This window comes from Podarcis pityusensis (assembly GCF_964106645.2).
Source record: "Podarcis pityusensis genome assembly, chromosome: 9".
In the NCBI taxonomy this organism is placed as follows: Eukaryota; Metazoa; Chordata; class Lepidosauria; order Squamata; family Lacertidae; genus Podarcis; species Podarcis pityusensis.
Window position 1 is genome coordinate 46,571,705 of NC_138034.1, and position 19,297 is coordinate 46,591,001.

At 38.6% G+C, this 19,297-nt stretch overlaps 1 protein-coding gene across 8 annotated transcripts; it reads right to left on the minus strand.

Annotated features, from left to right (window-relative positions):
- Positions 1 to 1,530: 1,530 nt before the first annotated feature.
- Positions 1,531 to 19,238, minus strand: ABHD18 (abhydrolase domain containing 18). Of its 8 annotated transcripts, none has more exons than XM_081022010.1 (14): positions 19,005 to 19,238; positions 17,870 to 17,919; positions 15,205 to 15,309; positions 14,722 to 14,806; positions 14,200 to 14,300; positions 13,585 to 13,663; positions 13,405 to 13,491; positions 11,815 to 11,840; positions 10,536 to 10,674; positions 9,583 to 9,672; positions 9,040 to 9,141; positions 4,768 to 5,140; positions 3,554 to 3,716; positions 1,531 to 2,336 (listed from the first exon to the last, which is right to left on the minus strand). In XM_081022010.1, the coding sequence occupies exons 3-14, from the start codon at positions 15,294 to 15,296 to the stop codon at positions 2,285 to 2,287; spliced, it is 1,389 nt and encodes a 462-aa protein (XP_080878136.1). In that variant the 5' UTR covers positions 15,297 to 15,309; positions 17,870 to 17,919; positions 19,005 to 19,238; the 3' UTR covers positions 1,531 to 2,284. The 8 variants fall into 8 exon arrangements, with proteins under 8 accessions (XP_080878136.1, XP_080878140.1, XP_080878138.1 ...); XM_081022014.1 differs by having other exon boundaries at positions 17,870 to 17,922; XM_081022012.1 differs by having other exon boundaries at positions 18,928 to 19,238.
- Positions 19,239 to 19,297: the final 59 nt, after the last annotated feature.

Below are 19,297 nucleotides of genomic sequence, written 5' to 3' on the forward strand. Positions count from 1 at the left end.
TCTTAGAATAGTGATGTTTAGACAAATTTGACAATATTTATTTAGCAAAATTTATATACCACTTGGATTGTTGAAAAATACCTCAAAGTGCTTTACAAGGAACCCACCATGTCCATTAACTTCAGCGTGTCTACACTGGGTAGCACTAGCAATGAATACCACCCCTTAATCACTAAATTGAACACTCAAGCATGTTACTGCTCCTGCTACAGCAGATTTTGCAGTATAAAATTCTAGTAGATGCATAATATTGTGGCAGATTCCATATTCAAACATCCAGCTATTTCAAGCCAAGCCGTTTTTGCCAATTCTGGTGTTCCAGAAATCTGGAATCGGAACATCCCAAAAGGAGACATAGAGACGATTCATGTGAGCCATAAATACTTAATTTGAAATGCTGTGCCAGTTACATAACCTCCAACATTTCGCAGATGAAAATAGGGCTATCCTAAGGAAAAATGAGACATTTCGGGATCAAATCAGAATCCGGGATGGCTTCTGTAAATCCGGGGCTATCCCTGGAAAATAGGGACACTTGGAGGGTCTGCAGTTATCCATAACTTATCATCAAAGGAGTGAGTTTTAATACTTTAATTCTCCAGGAAATTACTTTGAACAAGACTTCAGCAGTATCTGGAATCCACTTAAAGCTGCTGCTTCAGCGTAAAGTGCTGTTCACTACGATTAGGAAGTTCGGTCAAGTTTTCTTTTTACTTAGGCTTTCACCTTAAGTTTTGGTACTTTTAATAAACTTCCTCTTCATCAGACTTTGCTCTTCAAAAATTATTCTAGTACCTACAGTCTTATGCAGGTGTACTAAACATGTCCAAATTCAATGGGACCTATTCCTAGATAAGTGGGCTGACTTCAACTTTAATTATTCAGCAGAATCCAGTTGCACTTAGAGAGTTGTATCCAACTAAGTCACTACATGGGTTTAACAACTTCCACTCACACAACAGAACCCCAGTCTCTTCTGAGCTTCCCCCCAACCCTCTAGCAGATTTGGGATGGAAGGAAAGAGACTGTGTTGTGTGAGCAGAAGTTATAACATTATTGGATTCAGCCACAATAATATTTTATCAAATTCAACAGCACATACTAGCTTCCATATAATATGAAAGAAAATATAATGGGTAAGATGAAGAGCTTCTGTGAGCCTAGCTCAAGTCACAGGATGCAACCACTGAATAATGGGGGGATTTATTTTCACCAAGTCCTGCTCCCTGAAACACAGCAGCCCCATTGAAGGCTGTTCTGGAGTGTTGGGGGACCTTCTGGAACTATGTGGGAGACAGCATGGGGAATGCTGGGATAATAAGGATTGGATCCAAATGAAGATGGTCACTTTCATCCCATTAAAAATATTGAGAGTCAACTTAGTCTTGATTAACTTGTCCCACTGATTTCAATGGAACTAAAGAGGAATTAACTACAATATTAGGTTGGATCCAAATGAAGTTAATCCCTCTTTCCTGCAACATGATGCAAAATAGTTTGTAAGAAAACCAACATTAAACATGCAACATATACAGAAGGATTCACACTTTATTTTCATTTAAGGTGTAACAATTCAGTCAATTAACATTTTATGATTCCTCAACTGAAGTACGCACCTCCTCCCTCCATTTTAAAATAAGAGCACACCTAGCATGCTGCTTTAAATGATTAAAGGTGGACAAATAGTTTTAAAGATCCAATTATGAGGTGCAGGAAAGTAATGTGCAAACTTTGGTCTTCCAACTGAAGTTGAAATAGGGCCAGGGAACACTGGGAAGATTATGGGAGTATGTAGCTGCCTACTCCCCAGAGTCTGCATAGGCCATCTTAATAATTTTTATTATGAATAAACTTTTCAAGTTGAGCTCATTATTGAGAGTCTAGCTGGTCTCCCTGAAGGAATTTTTGAATTCCTAGTCCTAGTGACAACCTGGGGTGTGAAACTTATGCTAAAATTTACATAAACCAAATTTAAGCAGCCTGTATTGGTCTCTCTTCAAAGGATGAGTGTACTCTCGAAATAACAATAGTCTTAAAAATCAGCCTATTCTTTAGACATACATTACCTGTATTAAGAAATTGTGCTAAAATTGTCATTGGCATGACTGGTGCAAGTTTGAAATTGGTTGATTTCATTCTGATATAACGTCAAGTTCAATTTACCGTCCAGTTGGTGACTTAACTGAACTTATGTCTGACTTGTTCGCCACATGAAGTCAACATGAGGATCCATGTAAAAAAGAGCTCAGAACAAGTCTATATAGAGCGGTTCCAAAGGACAGAGCTATACAGCATATTTCTGGAGAAAGCGTTCAAAGGCATCATATATAGCTTGTCTAAGAGAAAGAGAAGATCAACAAAATTAATGAAGGTACACTAATAATTTATAAGATTTTTTTGTCCAGATGCAGCACAGTGTTCTAACAAAAGATTTTAGCACCTGCTTCTACTATAAATTTTAGAAAAATGTCCATTTGTCTGTTTTCAGCATTCGGATACTTCTTGAGATATAGTTGCCAAAATTGAGGGTTCCTGAATTGGGGTGGTAGCCTACATTGATATTTGAATTCAGCATGCCAGTTTAAAATAGAAATGATGGAATAAAACACAACTTTGCCACGACTATGCCCATTTTTTTGCATATCTTCAGCCACCACTTGAAATACTGTTGCCTAACTTGGCATGAAAGTTGCCAGGGTGGGGGCAGTTGTCTTCAGCAATGTTTGGCTGCTAGGTGCCATTTTGATTCAATTTAGCGGAGCAATACAGGACTTCGGAATTTTTTTGGCATAGATTTGGCTGCCTCTAAATAAATCATCACCAAACCCAGCATGAGGGTTCCAGGTCCGGGGGGGCGGGGGGAGTGCAGCAGTCTTCATTGACATTTGAACAATGGACATAATTTTAATTCAAGTTGATGGACCAAACTTGACTTGGTGTGACTTCACTTATTTTGAGTGTCATGAGTCAAAACTCACAGATTACACTATCCATTTATAAAACACACAACAAAAGTGTTTTTTAAAATTCCTGGGCAATGCTGGGTACTTCCTGCCAATTATAAACAAAGCCACAAATCTCAGAAATCCATAATTTAGGGGTAACAAATACAACAACTGAAATATAAAACAGAACTGAATAGGAAATAAAGCTCATTTCAGATGTAATGCTGTCATTTAGCACTAAATAAATGAGAAGAGAACCTAGGTTTATACACCACCACTTCACTGTTGTAACAACCTGGCAGTATACATTTTCTGTTTCAGACTACATCCAAGCTAGGTGGGAACTCTATAGTTATTTTAAACTATGGTTTGTTAAAACAAGCCTGGCTCAAACTGAGGAGACAGGAGTTCATAAGCCCAAGACTCAGTTCAGCTTGTTTACATAGCACAGAACCATGACATTACTAGCTTTGAAGTGGCCTAAGTCTGTTGAATGCAGGCAACTTTTAGACTGCCACAACAAAATATGTATACTTAGCACTTAAGAGATGCAGTAGTAGTAGAGTATAAAAATTTGTTCGATTTTCATTGCTTAATCAATGCCTCACCTGAACAACCCTTGTTTGAAAAGGTATGCACTAACATGACCTCCTTCCAAGTATCTTATTTCACATCCGGGCCATATTTCTTGAAGGCTACGTACACCAGTTCTTGGAACATAAGCATCCTCCTTGGCTTGAACTACTATGATCAGTGTTGGATCAACTGGAACTGAGAACAAGGAACAAAGCTCTTTAAAGCTAAATATGCTATCTTTAGTTCGGAAGACAATGTTACAGAAAGGTTAAAATTACAAGGTAATTGCATGGGAATCCACAATTCACAATTATGCCTTCAGCAAATGGCAACTATTTAATGTAGCCTTAGTTCTCTTTTACTGCTGAAGCAACACTGTCAGTAGCTTATGTTAGATTACACAGGAATGGGAAAGAACAGCAAAGGAAAATTAGTCCACATACAATAAGTTCTGAACATGAAACCAGCTTTCTTGATCCTGCTGAAGAACCACCTTATAGCCTAATAACCTGCTCTAGTATAAGTTAGCATCATCTTGTGATCTGTAATGGTCTCATGTTGACCTTGTGGCCTCCTTCCCTGTGTTTTCTCCTTTTTGGTTCATAGACACATGGGGTAGTGGGGTATTGTCTATGGCCATGCCCTATCATTTCAACATGTTGCATGGTCTATGGCACAGTATTGCATTTTGTTTTTCTGCTGGGCTTTGTTGAGAATAATTGGCCCTGGTGCTCAATTTTTTCATTTCAATATGTTTTGGTCCTCGCCTTGCAGAACAAGGAGCCCTAGTCCCACTTATATTTATGTCACTAGCCGCTACTATATATTCTCTGCTCACACAAAGCTTTGCATGTTGATAGGTATTGATCTAGCTGCTGTTCCACCAGTTCACCATAATTTACAATGAAGCAACGGCTGTGTTCAACCCTATCTGCTTTTTGCCTTGTGCAGACCAGAGAATTATGCTGTTAGTGATCATGTGAGGCTTCAAATAACTCCACAGACTATGCAACTTACGATATAAGCTACATTTCTAGTCCTATGAGACAAACTAGACACCACTGGATATAAAGAAGAAAGGGGAAAAAATCAAGTTTAAATGCTTTATGTGCTCAGAGATTAGAAATGCAGAAATGAAAATTTGGAGAAAGAAAACATAAAAAACAGAAGTATTACTTAACAGGGTGGAAGTAGGCAGAGGGCAGCAAAAAGAACAATTTCAAAACTGTGTTAAAATAACATGTACCTGAAAAATTAGCTACATGAGTACATTCGTCCATCACCCCTTTCATGAATCTTAAAGATTCTCTTTGTAAACTGTCCCTTTTTCCACTTATCAGATGCTTCTGATTACTGGTAAAATCCTTATTGCTACTGCTGCTGGTTGAAAACGTCTGGTTTATGCACTGCATTTTGGACGCCTCTTGCACTAACAGTCCTTCCGCTGAGGCACTTAGAGGAGTTCTGCTACTGCTAATGCAGTGACCAGCTTCCGAAGATAGAACTTTGCTTCTGGTATCCAGGTTCAGCATACCGGAATGCAGATCCAGATTGCTTAAACTGTCCACACTGCCAGGAGAATTTTTAACAAAGTCTTGTCCCATCTTGAATGAATCTGTCTAAACAAAAATATCTATTCAATTAAGACACTTTGAATATTAGGTAGATATCCTGTAAGGTATCAGTTACTCTGGTAACCCTAAAACATTTGCTCAGTGGGGGGGGGGGGTTTAGTATGTGGCAACTTCTATAATTTGCTCTCTTGAATGAGCTAGATGTTCCATTACTGTAATTCAGGGGTATCTAATGTAGTGCGTTCTGGATGCTAGTGGGACTCCCAATTGCCATGAACTTTACTTAGAATGCTACTAAGTCAGGGATGATGGAAGCTGAAGTGCAGCAACATCTGGAGGGCACGGCTGGTGACCGCTGCTCTAAAAGAATATGGCAGTGTTTATATTTTAACTCAAGACACTTCCCAAATATATGGTGACTACAACACCAAATATCTCTTACATTATATAAGATACAATTGATAGTGTTGAATCTTGAGAACAATTTAATTTCTAATGTGAGTCACTTAAACTATGTAAACATAGAAAAGACTAAAGTGACATATCCCAACCTTTGGCTTATATGAAACTGCCTTATGAATGCACCCCTATGTTAACAACTTTTAATTTAACTGTATCTGGGGTGGGTGTTTATTTTCAGAAATTTGAAATCTGTGCAAATGCAAGCACATCCACAAGCGTCCTTAGAGAGAAAGGCAGAAATCTCAACATAGTGTCCTCTCCCCTATCATAAATGATTAAATCATCCTCATTCTACACTAGGCTTTCTCAAAGTATCTAGAGGGCACTTGGTTGGAAAATGGATTATTTATTCATTATTTTATTTCATAAAAGTTATATAACACTTGATTGTTAAAAAAAAGCCCAAGCAGTTTACAACAATATAGGCTGTTGTGTGTATTCTGTTACCTAACGCTGAGTACTTGCAACGCATACAGTACCAACTCCACCGGAAAGGGTAAAGGAATATGCAAGATATGTAGTTGTCAGTTCTGCTTAACATAAAATAAAGGTTCCTAGAGAACAAGATGCTTTCCCACTGATTTATAATTTTCTTACTAGGAGGAGGACATTTTAGTCCCACTATTTTAGAAGCTCATTACAAATAACTAGCATTGGAAACACCAAAAAACCCAAGTTTTCTATTCTCCATCATCTTCAGAAATTCCAGGGAATAGTTTTACCAGCAGTCACTTGATGTAGCAACAACTCGGCATCTTCCATTAGTGGCCTCCTAGCACATCTAGTCACTGCTTTTTTGTTTCCTATGCAAAATATGAAACAGCTGGAAAAGACTGTGCAGGTGAGTAGGAGGATAAAGAACCCTTCTTCTGCCACTGCCACATTTCTCCAAGTCCTCCTATAATTACTTCCTAACTAAAAGGGATAGAGCCAGGAGTGCAAGGAGCATTGTCAAAGGGAAACTCCCCACCGGGGTAGAAAACATATATTGAACAGATGGAACACTCTTAAGTTAGGCTGAAAACAAAGAGGAAGGTTACCATAACTTCCATCATAGAGCTTCAATATGCTGAAGACGACGTAGTGTGTCCAAACTCAGAGCATGACCTCCAAACCACCCTAAATATCTTCACAGAGGTTTATGAAAAGCTTGGCCTATCGCTCAACATCCAAAAAACCCAAGTGCTGCACCAACAAGCACAAAACAACCCTTCTGCTGCACCACAAATCCAACTTAACGGTGTAATGTTGGAAAATGTTGACTATTTTTCCTACCTTGGCAGTTATTTTTTCACAAGGGCAGACATTGATGCCGAAATCCAGCATCACCTGAGCTCTGTGAGTGCAGTTTTCTCTCGATTGAAGTGCAGAGTGTTTGAGGCCCAGGACATTTGCAGGGAAACCAAAATGCTTGTTTACAGAGCTATTGTACTACCAATCTTACTGTACGCTTGTGAAACATGCACCACTTATAAACACTATCTCCAAATCCTCAAAAGAGTCTCTGAAAAATTTTACATATCACTTGGGAAGTGAACTAATGTCAGTGTACTGTAAGAAGCAAAGATCACCAGTGTTGAAGCAATGATTCTTCAACATCAACTTCGTTGGACTGGTCATTTGTGCGGTTGCCTGATTATAGTCTTCCAAAGCAACTACTCTATTCCGAACTTAAAAATGAAAAGCGTAATGCTGGTGGTTCACAAAAGAGGTTTAAAGACTCTTTCAAGGCAAATCTAACAAAATGCAGTATAAACACTGAGAATTGGGAAACACTGGCCTGCAAGCGCTCCAATTGGAGAACAGCCTTTACCAAAGGTGTCATGGACTTTGAAGATACTCAAACTGAGGATGAAAGGAAGAAACAAGCGAAGAGGAAGGCACGTTTGTCAAACCCTCACAATGATCAACTCCCATCCAGAAACCCATGTACCCACTGTAAAAGGACGTGTGGATCCAAAATTGGCCTCCTAGAGTCACCTAGGGACACACCATTAATACTGTGTTCACGGAGGACAATCTTACTCGGCTATGAGTTATCGCCAAAGAAGAAGAAGAAGCCCTCCTCCACATTCTGCAACAGTGGTCTAAAAAAACCCCCCAACATCTGGCCACTGTCAGGAGAACTAAACGGCCTCGGTCCTGTACAGTGGTACCTTGGTTTACAACCATAATCCATTCCGGAGGTCTGGTTGTAAACCAAAACAGGTTGTAACCCAAGGCATGCTTTCGCCAATGTGGCCTTCCCCCCAAAATTGGTTGTAATCCAAAAAAAAAAACACAGGTTGTAATCCAAAAAAAGGGACACGCACTTCCGGGTTTGACGTGGTTGTAATCCAAAACAGTTGCAATACAAAGCAGTTGCAAACCAAGGTACTACTGTATACCTGAAGGAGCGTCTCCACCCCCATTGTTCAACCCGGACACTGAGGTCCAGCATCGAGGGCCTTCTGGAGGTTCCCTCGCTGTGAGAAGTGAGGTTACAGGGAACCAGGAAGGGCCTTCTCGTTAGTGGCGCCTGCCCTGTGGAACACCTTCCCAGCAGATGTCAAGGCAATAAGCAACCATCTTACTTTTAAAAGACATCTGAATGCGGCCCTGTTTAGGGAAGTTTTTAATGTTTGATGCTTTATTGTGTTTTTAATATTCAGTTGGAAGCCGCCCAGAGTGGCTAGGGAAACCCAGCCAGATGGGTGGGGTATAAATAATAAAGGTAAAGGTGCACTTTGATGTGCTTTCGAACTGCTAGGTGGGCAGGAGCTGGGACTGAACAATGGGAGCTCACCCCATCGCGGGGATTTGAACCGCCAACCTTCCGATCAGCAAGCCCTAGGCTCAGTGGTTTAGACCACAGCACCACCTGTGTCCCTAATAAATTATTATTATTATTATTATTATTATTATTGAAGAGAAATGAGACAGGTGGCCCATTACATTATCCTATTGAAAAGACAGCATCTGATATTCTACCTATGGATCCTTACGTTAATGTTTTTGATAACCTGATAACAAGAAATAATCCCTAGTTATAATTTCTAAGCATCTATGAACAGCTATGTTGTTTACTAAATTTTTGGTGAACATGTAACAAACATGGGAGCCGTTTAGCAACCAACATACAAAATGTAAGAGGAAATGCAGTATTATTTTTTTACAAAAGCAATCCAAAAATTCAATTTTCTGGTTAAATGCTCTGGTTGGTTCTAGTCATACGATGAAAATGCTCCTTCCTAACCACATACTGTAGTTTGACAAGCTCTCTCACAATCCACCATTCACCAGTGTAAAAATAAAAAAGAGTAGAAGGGTAATGCATTTTTTAAAAAAACAATGTTAATGCATCTTTTGACAAGAATATTTGTATAACAAATCCTATAGTTTCATATCTAATGTTTTTGCTGAAATGCTTGAGCACTGTGACATGTTTTCAGTGGTGAAACTGTGCAGCTAATATTTAGTATGAAAAATAAAATTATACCTACTCCACAATATTCAAGCATTTGAATGATCTCTTCTTCATAAACACTCTCTGAATAATACTGTTTCTCAAGCTGTCTCCAGTTCACTGCTTTGCTCAGTACACCCTGAAATTAAAGACATTATAAAGCAGTGACAAGGCATTATGAACTCTTATTCTAAAGAAACCAACTATACAAAAATAATTTTAATTTATATCATTTTAGCAAAGTTTCCCCATGAGTTGTGAAAACATCTCTGGACACATCTACAAACAAGGGCAAGGATCAAAGAACCATGGAAGCTTTAGGTTTGCATGTTTCACTCAGCTGCCTTTCATACCTCATAAAGCATTTTAAAAATGGAGTGTTTGTGGAGGTACTAAGAGATGGAATAACTATTTAAAAAAAGTTTCTCCTCAATTCAAAATTTGGTAACTCTACCCTAACCCCAAGAACACAAAGTATTTCTACTATGAAATACCCCAACAATAAATCAAACCTGATTAATAAGGCTTTGAAGCCTTTTGGTTTCCCACTTGTTGGCATTGTACACTACAAATAGATTACCGTAGTAAAAACACCAGAGGCTGTAGACCAGGAGAGACAAGGAACTAGTGGCAACGGTTTAGGCCAGTTTGACACTGCTAATGATGCCATCTGTCAAATAGAAGACAATACAATATTTTTTTCAGATTACATACTGCTTGTCACCGAAGATGAATAGTGCCTGTGATTTGTATTGTATTAGTCACCTCAGTATTTTTCTTCCAAAATCCTTTAACGTAAATCTTTATCTGTTTTCTTTACACACACAATGCATTTACTGCAAATTGAAATAAATTATACAGCACACTTGGTTTCATAATTCCTTAGGGAGCGACAGACTTATTTTGTTTTCATAAGCACAAGTAAAATGAAATCACTACCTGAGAGAAATAGCTTTCACCCCTCAACATATTTTAGAATACAAAAAAACCCTTCCCAGTTCTTTCCCCTTCCAGATTTTATTCACAACGAACTTAAGTGGCATTTATATAAAAATATCATCTAAAACTTCAGATTTTGAAAAGCATTTCATAATTTTAATCATTATATATGCATCCAATACAAATCCTTCTTCCAAGGAATCCTCCTTCCCTCTTTAATACAAATCCTAAGGTCCTTTTTCCAAGGATCACTGAGTAACATAAGTAAGGTTCTCGTTTAATCTTCACAACAGACTTGCTGAGACAGACTTGTCTAAGGTAAGTGATAGGCCAACAATACTTCTTATGTTTCATGGGTTTGTACCTGGGATGTGTGCCAGGACGTAAACTTGAAATTTAATAAGAATTTGATCAAACTATATTCAGTATTCATTTTAATGGAATATGAAAATGTAAGGCCATTTTTCATGTCTATGTCATGTGATTTAGATAACTCACTTATACTGTAACTTATTTTACAACACTTAAAACCAGCTAATGATAGACATATGTAAGCTTCAAGTGATTTACTATTTTTCAAATAAAGGTTCTTACATGTCCTCCCATGGATATTCCTGTCATCCCAAGGGGTCCATAGCCTTCTCTTTCTAACCAGTGCAGAAGAACAGCTGATTCTAGCACAAGAGCTCCTCCCATGACAAACAGGTCAGAGACATTTTTTAGACATGATCTTCTTTTCTCCCGAGAAAAGAAAGGCAAACTTTACATATATATATTAACAAATGTATCTGTAATCATATCTTCTACAATTCAGATCACTGTCCTCATGAAAACTCTCTCTCATTTAATTTGATGCAGGGTTATGATTATATTTAAACCTAGTAGCTGCTGCTGGGACAAACTGGCCCAACTATTTATTGTAGCTATTTGAACTACAGTTAACAGGAGCACAGTCCACACAAAACTGCCAGCAATGGATTTTGGCCAATAAAATAAAATATTTTCTTTATAAAGTTGCTTTATGACAAAAAGGCCTCAAAATATTGATAATGCCAGATGAAGAAAAGCTGTGGACTTTGTGCAACTTATCAATCAAGCTACAATTACTATTAAGGCCAGAATTTCAAATGTGCTACAGTATTAAACAAATTTGTTTTGCAGAGATACCTGCATTGAAGTTACAGGATTTATTTTCCAAGTACTGTAGCTATACAGCAGTTTTGTCTGCTATGAAGTATTACAAGTATACTGCAACAATTTAACTTTACGATGGATAGCTCTGGTGCCGGTTGGAATCCATCATGCTATGCTTGTTCAGAGCACTTTGCTAATTTGGGGAAACAGAAGGGAAGAATGCAGAGATGAGGAATGTATTATCCTCCCCTTCTCAGTTGGGGAAAGCTGCCACTATTCACTCAAAATGGTTGGCAAAACAAACAAGTGAAATGCTACAGCCACATAAAGCCTTCACTGTGAAATTTATTTACAGCGATTGGCACTCTATGAAATGACCTAGTTTTCATACATCTGAACATCTTGCAACACCAAGTTGCTGCATACTTGGAACAAGGTTATTTCTAGAAATAGCTTATATAAAGGATTTGAAGACATTCAGCATTAACACAGTTACCAAAACCGTCTCACATTCAAGGTATGCAGAAGGTAGCAACTTTAAAAGGTTATGTAGCCCCTAAAGTGGCAGAATGCAATATTCCTATTTGTATTATTGACCATTGTGGCTTAAAATGAGTTTCTCGCAAAAAGGAATAAAGTCAAATAAACACGATACATCAGAAATAAGATATAACTTGTAAATTTTAAGCAGTATATTTCCTAAATGTATCTCAGAATACAGTACATTGCTAATACTTACAACTGATCCTTGGGTTTTCTGCATCCATGTACAGATAAGAGTCAAAGAAATTAATATGGAAATGTATATACCTTTTGAGTCTCAACATTTTCATTACAATTTATATTTAAAGGTTTTTTTAAAAAATAAATGTGCACACTAAAATAAAAGTTATTTTAACTGTGTGGGTTTAGGCTTGCAATTTAACAATTTAACAGGAGGTAATGTGAGGGACGTGGGTGGTGCTGTGGGTTAAACCATAGAGCCTAGAACTTGCCGATCAGAAGGTCGGTGGTTTGAATCCCCGCGACGGGGTGAGCTCCCGTTGCTCGGTCCCTGCTCCTGCCAACCTAGCAGTTTGAAAGCACGTCATAGTGCAAGTAGATGAATAGGTACCGCTCCGGTGGGAAGGTAAACGGCGTTTCCGTGTGCTGCTCTGGTTCGCCAGAAGTGGCTTTGTCATGCCGGCCACATGACCCGGAAGCTGTACGCCGGCTCCGTCAGCCAATAAAGCGAGATGAGCGCCGCAACCCCAGAGTCAATCACGATTGGACCTAATGGTCAGGGGTCCCTTTACCTTTACCTTTAATGTGAGCTCATGCATTATGTTAGACATAGGAGATTTGAGTTCACACATGCGTAACATTTCAATCATTGAATGACTTATCTAGGCAAGTCATTATATATAACTAAACAGCAATATGAAAAACTTGTCTTACTGCTTTATTAGGAATTTCAGTAACATTGCTTAGAATAATGGCCATGATCCAGACACGTTCCACACAAACATTCTGAATGTTTAATTGCTGCCAACTAGTATTAAGAAAATTATAATATGTGAATTAAATTTTTGCCCTCTTGGGCTACATCATGGGATAAAATAATATCTCTATAAGAAAGTAATTCAGAATTTGTTAACAGCTGCCCAATTGGTGACAGATTTCCATTTTTGTGTTATCAAAACGCCAACAGAAGAGGATTGGATTTTAAAAAAACCTCAGATTTATTGATAGATAAATTAATGCAGCGGCCTCAAACAGGGAGACAGAAAACTAATATTTTATGAAAGACTGCTGGTTGGTAATTTGGAAACTGAATCTCTTAACTGTGACAAGCCAAATGAAAACATGGCAATCAAGTGGAGCAATGCATTCTTTTCCTATTATTTTTCTCTCTAAATAGTCCTCATGCCCTCCCCAAGCTGCATTTAAAATGTGTCTAATTTTAGATAATGATGCCCTGGAGTCTATTTGCATATAGCTTAACTTTATATATGATTACATACACACAACATTAATTTGAGTTATTTATGCTTTTGGAGATTTAAGAGTTGCAAAATATCCACAGAATATATGATTTCTTTTCAAGCAGAACCACACATACTTAAGTATAATCATTAGGTCACTTACAGGTCATTTACTATAGTTTTGTCAATTTCCAAGCTACCAATCTATACAGGAAACATATAAATGGTTTACATTTCATATGCTTTTACATATTTGACATATCCATTCACCATATTAGTGTTGGAACTAAGCACATGACTAGGCAACAGCATCTTTCCTCTCTAGATCTGTGCTTCACAGATACATTTTGCTTAATATAAAGGATATAATAAGGGTTTTCTAACAACAGTGAAGCCATGCAGGCCTCTTTGATCATTGGACGGGCCATTAACGTGCGTCGTCTCCAAAAGTACTAAAGAGACAAAAGTTTAATAAGATTAAATTAAATAGAACAAGTGTAACAGGTTTTAAAAAAAGCATTAATGAAGTAATGTTGTATGCTTACATGGTCGCCAGTGCCTGCCAAATGAATGCACACTGGTCTGTATTTGCTGTTCCATAGCTTGGGTACTAAAAACTGAAACCTATCAAATAGAAAGCAATCATTTGAAAACTATGCCTACATGAAATAAAGTTAACAGACTAGCAACTAATATCACACAAAAATGTTTTATATCAAGGACTAGTAATGCATTTCCCCCCTCTTAAGTAATAAGCATCATTGCAGAAAATGTTTCCAGCTCCCATGATAATTAAAACTGCTGCTAGCCATCATATATGGCATTTCTCCAATCAAAGGCAAATCCAGAATAACTGGCACATGTGTATGGGGGGGAAAACGTTGTACGGGATCTAAAATGTCCCTTAAGGCATGCAGAAGTTTAGTTAGGACCTTTTTAATCGTAGTATTATACTTACTGGGACAAAAATTTGAAGAGGAGCTCTCAGCACATAAGGTAAGGAGCTGTTCCCAGTGGCACTCAGTGCAGACAAAGCCCTAGCCAACATGCAAACCTATCCTTATTCAAAATTAACACACATATGCGTCACCTTTTCATCAGCATTTCGTCTCATCTCACTCTCTGTAATTTCGTAACTTACATTAGGTGCCTGTCCTTACCTTGCTATGATGGATTCTGGTGGCATGATATCTGGTACATAATGAGCCAAGGGGGAAATGAACTGTCCATCAAGGATCTTACAGTCTGATTGTTCTTCAACCTACAGTAACAACATTGCATGCTTACTGAAGCTGTCAAACATTAACATTTGGTGGGACAGAGGAAGCTGCCTTATACAATGTCAGACCACTGGTCTATCTAGCTCGGTATCATCTACACTGACTAACAGCAACTCTCCAGGCAGGGAATATATCTGCACCCTACCTGAAGGTGCTGGAGATTGAAACAAGGATTTTCTGCACACAAGGCAGATGGTCTACCTCTGAGCTACAGCCCTTCCTCTAATATCTAGTGAATTCTAGCAACATGCAGATTACCAAGCATAGGTTCCTTTCTATAGATATACTTCAACTCAACAAATGATACCTCCCCTTTGAACAAATGTTTATTCTTTTTCATAATCAGGATTGCAAATCTGCAGAGACTCGTAAACTACTTAAAAAATAAATGCACCTTAATACCTTGTTGATGTGCACTGGATAGTCTCTTGAAACCAGATTTTGACATTTTTCTCTGTTTCCAATAATCTTTCTGAATGCAAATATTCTGTTAATGACAAAAAATAGTGTTAAGTTTCAGCTATTACTACATAAAAGACACAAAAATGTGTTTTATAATTTTGTCTCTGTTTGGCCTGAATGATCTTTAATTCCACCCCTACCTAGGATGCTATAATATCCAATGTTAACATTAATAACTCCTGCACAAGTATTGTTTATTTTTAATGTGACACCAGTATTTAAATTTAAACATGTATTAACACAAGTATTACCCTTCAATTTGAGACATATGCTTTTCTAACTTTTCCTTCATACAGTATAAGAAAACGGTTTTAAGCTTTCAGTGTGCACTCAGAATATAAGCTTTGGGGGTACTATTTTTTGAAATCTAAAAACAGAGCATGTACACCAATCTGGAATATAAACATGAGTGAGCATAACTACCTTTTCAAGTCTTCTGGTCTTCCCCATCCTTGAATAAAAAGCTTAGTGAGAAGTAGGCGCCTGTATAAGACATCTAGTTTACTCACACCCATTAGCAAAACACATCTAGAGAAAGGGCAGAGAGAGCTGTTTAACATACTGGTGAAAAGTACTGTTGTTTTTTTACCTCGTAACTGTAAAAATACAACTCTTATTTCCAATGAAAGCAAACGCTAGTTTAAACACAGAGAAATTGTGCAATATAACTTTCAAAAACATGCTTGAAACTGGCACATTAATCTTCATTAAAAAGAAACCCTGTACTTGCTTTAAGAAAATGACTAAGGAAGTAGAATTTATTAGCACTTGATTTGATGCACCTTTAATAAGCTGCCTGTCAACAATTTGTTGCAATTCTGCTACAACAGCAAATATCAGTGAAGGGAGAAAGACATTCTATTAATCCAGTTTGTTTTCTTTTACAAATGGGAAAAGCTATGTAGGCAAAATACTTATATTGATAGTATAACCAGATTCAGGCATATGCCTAAAGCTGGAGCAAGTGGAGGCATGTCCACATCCATTGCTGATCAAAGGAAGAGAGACAGAGCAATAGGAAGTACTATACATTTCTTCCCTCCCAGGAGAAGAGGGGAAGTGACAACACACAGAGCCCTCTCTACCAATTACATTTTCTATGGTCTGTGGTGTCAGCCCCTCTTATGTTAACTAGCAAAAATATGCAGTGGTTAGGTTTGGCTGATAATCTCCCACTCAGGAATAGGAACCAATCTGAACAGAAGAATGAAAACCTTTTAAAATGTAAAACACACTGAAACAGCCTATTACCTGCACAGCTGTTCACACTGCACAGATATTGAAAAGAAACCTTCTGCATGTTAAATTATTTTGTATTGCAAATGGGTAAATTATAAGGGTGCCTAGACCAATGCAGAGGACACAGCTGTTTAAACAGAGCAATACTTGCTGTGGCATAAGCAACATACCACAGAGTACAGAGCCACCTAATTTTAGGAACTGAATCCTAGTGGATAAAGATGTTGGAAAAATCCCAAGAGTACAAACTGTTGTAGTTGGAAAAGAATGTGCACCTTGTAACAATGAAAAGAGCTGTAAGGAGTTTACAAAGAGAGCTCAATTTGCATGCATTGGTTGAGTGAAGGGAAAGGTGATTGGTTCACCCCTTTTTTGGGGGGTAAATCTTTCAATTTTGTAAATGTTGCAATAACTGAATGAACTTTCCCACTGTTTTCAACTTCATTTTAAAACATGCACACTCTTTTCAATCTCTTAAATTCATACATAATATGATGGTTGCAAGAATATATTTTTATTGGTAGGCATTCCAAAACTAGGTTGCTTCTGCATCACCAAAATGAGATCTTTTAGAATGCTTTCCAAAGTAAACTCTAAGGTAATAGAAGATGTGACTTTTGTAAGATAGCTCTAGGTCAAAGTATTAAATTTTGCAATGTACATCTAAAGAAACAGAAGCTATGGCCGAACACTGAGAGACTTTTCCTTCCTGAAAATCATTTCAGTATCATTGCTGTGGTCATCTACCGCTTATCAAGTAAAGCAAACAAAAGCAACCTGCCTTATCCTTTGACATAATGTAATTGCTTAGTTAATATTTCACCACTGCTATTTCGTCTTTTCATTTACCACTGAGCTTTTTGACTGGAAACAAATCAATAGAATCATATTTCTATCTCACTCTTCAAGAACAATGTCAGGAATTTGATAGCTAAGGTTCTTTGTTGCTATTTTTTCCAACAATTACAACACAGGATGAAAAATTAACAAGGAGCTGAAGTGCTTTAAGTCTAGAATGTACGTAAGATCTTTCAAACATACAACATTCTGCTCAAAATATACTTTGATTACTGCAAAAGCTAGTTATTTTTCATTCACACAAGGACACACTCCAAACAGAAAAACCCAAGGAAACACAGGATGGTTAGCCTAGCAAATGACCCCCTCCCAACTTTTGGTAATGTCACATTAACCTTGATATTTGGTATAAGGTAGCATTTTTCCAGAGCGTAAAAACATGATTGCAGTCATGCTTCATTTCTAAAGTAAAGTTTCACAATGATAGCATACAAGGTTAGTATGTTGAGAAGATAATATGTTGGCAAACTTAATCTACCAGCCTTTACTAATCCCAAAGTGTGTGAAATATTTGTAGCAACAACCTTGGCTTCAGAAACACTGTCCTCAAATAAACACATTGAAATTCGGAATCAAAATGAGAACAGGAAAGAACAGAAATAATAAAACTATAATTAGTGGGCCATGAATAACACAGCAGTATTATAACATCAGGAATGTGATTTACAGTGCAATCCTATTCATGTCCATTAATATATAAGTTGTTTAATATAATGTGGCTTACTCCCAGCTAACTGTGCATAGGACTGTCTTAGTCGTGGTTTGGATGCATTATCTTTGCAATATACAAAAAGAAAAAGTTGACACCATTTCCCCCCTACAATAAATCACTGGCAATCTACACTGCGAAATGTACGACAACCCTGAAAACAACAAGATCAGCCATGTAATTTATGAATAAAAAGGAAACAAATGTTTTCATACCACACTTTTGTACAACACCCACACACTAAAACATACATTAAGGTTCTCAACCAGAAGTTGTTCATACCTGTAAACCTTGTCAGTCCAGAATTCTCTTACCCACAACTCTCTTCATATCTGCTGGTTCAAAGTATGAATGAGTCAAATTCTGTATGTAATTCAAAATATTAAGAGTATATATGCTACTAGGAAAGGCTTCAGATTTCCCCTCAGCACCTTTTTATAAAACAAATCTGGAGGACAGATTCTATTTGACACTGTAAACCCTATACAGAGATACTTACCCACTACCAAGAGGCCAGAGTTATGAGCTATACGTCACTCACAATGTGTGCTGCTACAATACCCTCAACTACTCTGGCTCTCACACTAGTTTTTAAAAAGAGGGTAATATAGTATCACCCAAAGGAGGCAGATCATTTTTTTTATTTGCCAGAATCAGCATGTTTCAGACCTTCAGAATTTTGTTCTGGCCTCCTAACGTTGGTGTTTTAATAAGCAATAGCCACTGGATCCGCAGAGAGAGCAATGCTTTAGAAAACAGACACACATATAAGGCAAAGCAAATACAGCATCCACACACTTCAACGAAGTTCCTTTCTCGTTGGCCTTCCTCTCACCATAACGGGTGAACTCTAGACTGTCGTTATAACCTTCACAAGTAAACAAAAGCTTCCCACATATGAATAAGGGCGCCGGGGGGGGTGTCGTGTTTGATTCAACTGCGAGCTTGTCCCTGAAACGCGCCTTCAATCCCACCCGCCAACAAATAAAATTACAACGGGGTTGGTTAGGCAGGGATGGACCGTCCGAACCTACGTGCTGGGAAGCGAAATCACGGCATTCAATGGAGCTGGTTCCCGTGTGGAAGATGCATTGGATTGCCGACTAACCCAGAAACAAAACTTTGCCAAAAAAAGGAGGGTGGAAAGGGGGGGGGTCCTTGGATAACATTTACCCTTCCTCCCGAGAAATGAAGGCACGGAGGAGAAGGTGTGCAGCCCCAACTTGTGCCACAAGACCCCGCGCAGGTGCAGGAGGTCTTCTGGCGCTTCCCAGCAAGCTTGGGCAAGGACGGCCAGGAGCCCACAGGCTTTTCCGTTACGTCCCACGGCGACGACCTACCCATGTCCCGCCACCCAGGGAGACGCGTCAGGCTGCACGTCCAGCCCGCGCGGAGGCAAAAAATGAATTCTCCCCACCCGCCACACTGAAGAAGCGGCAGAAGGGAGAGGCGAGCGGGATGTTTCCTTCCTCTTCGTCCTCGTCCTCCAGCCTCTCCCCTTTCCCTGCCTCTCCTCTCATCCGCCAGCCTTCGGAACTCCGTTTCACCGTCCCGCCACAGTGAATGAGGGAGGGAGGCGGGGAAACGGAGGAGCACTTCGAAGGTCGCCGCTGTCACTCACTCCCTCTTCCCGCTCTCTCGTCTCCGCGCGAGAAGCGGCAAGAGGTAGGGGGCGGGGTAAGCCGCCTTTACACCAATCAGCGCATCGCC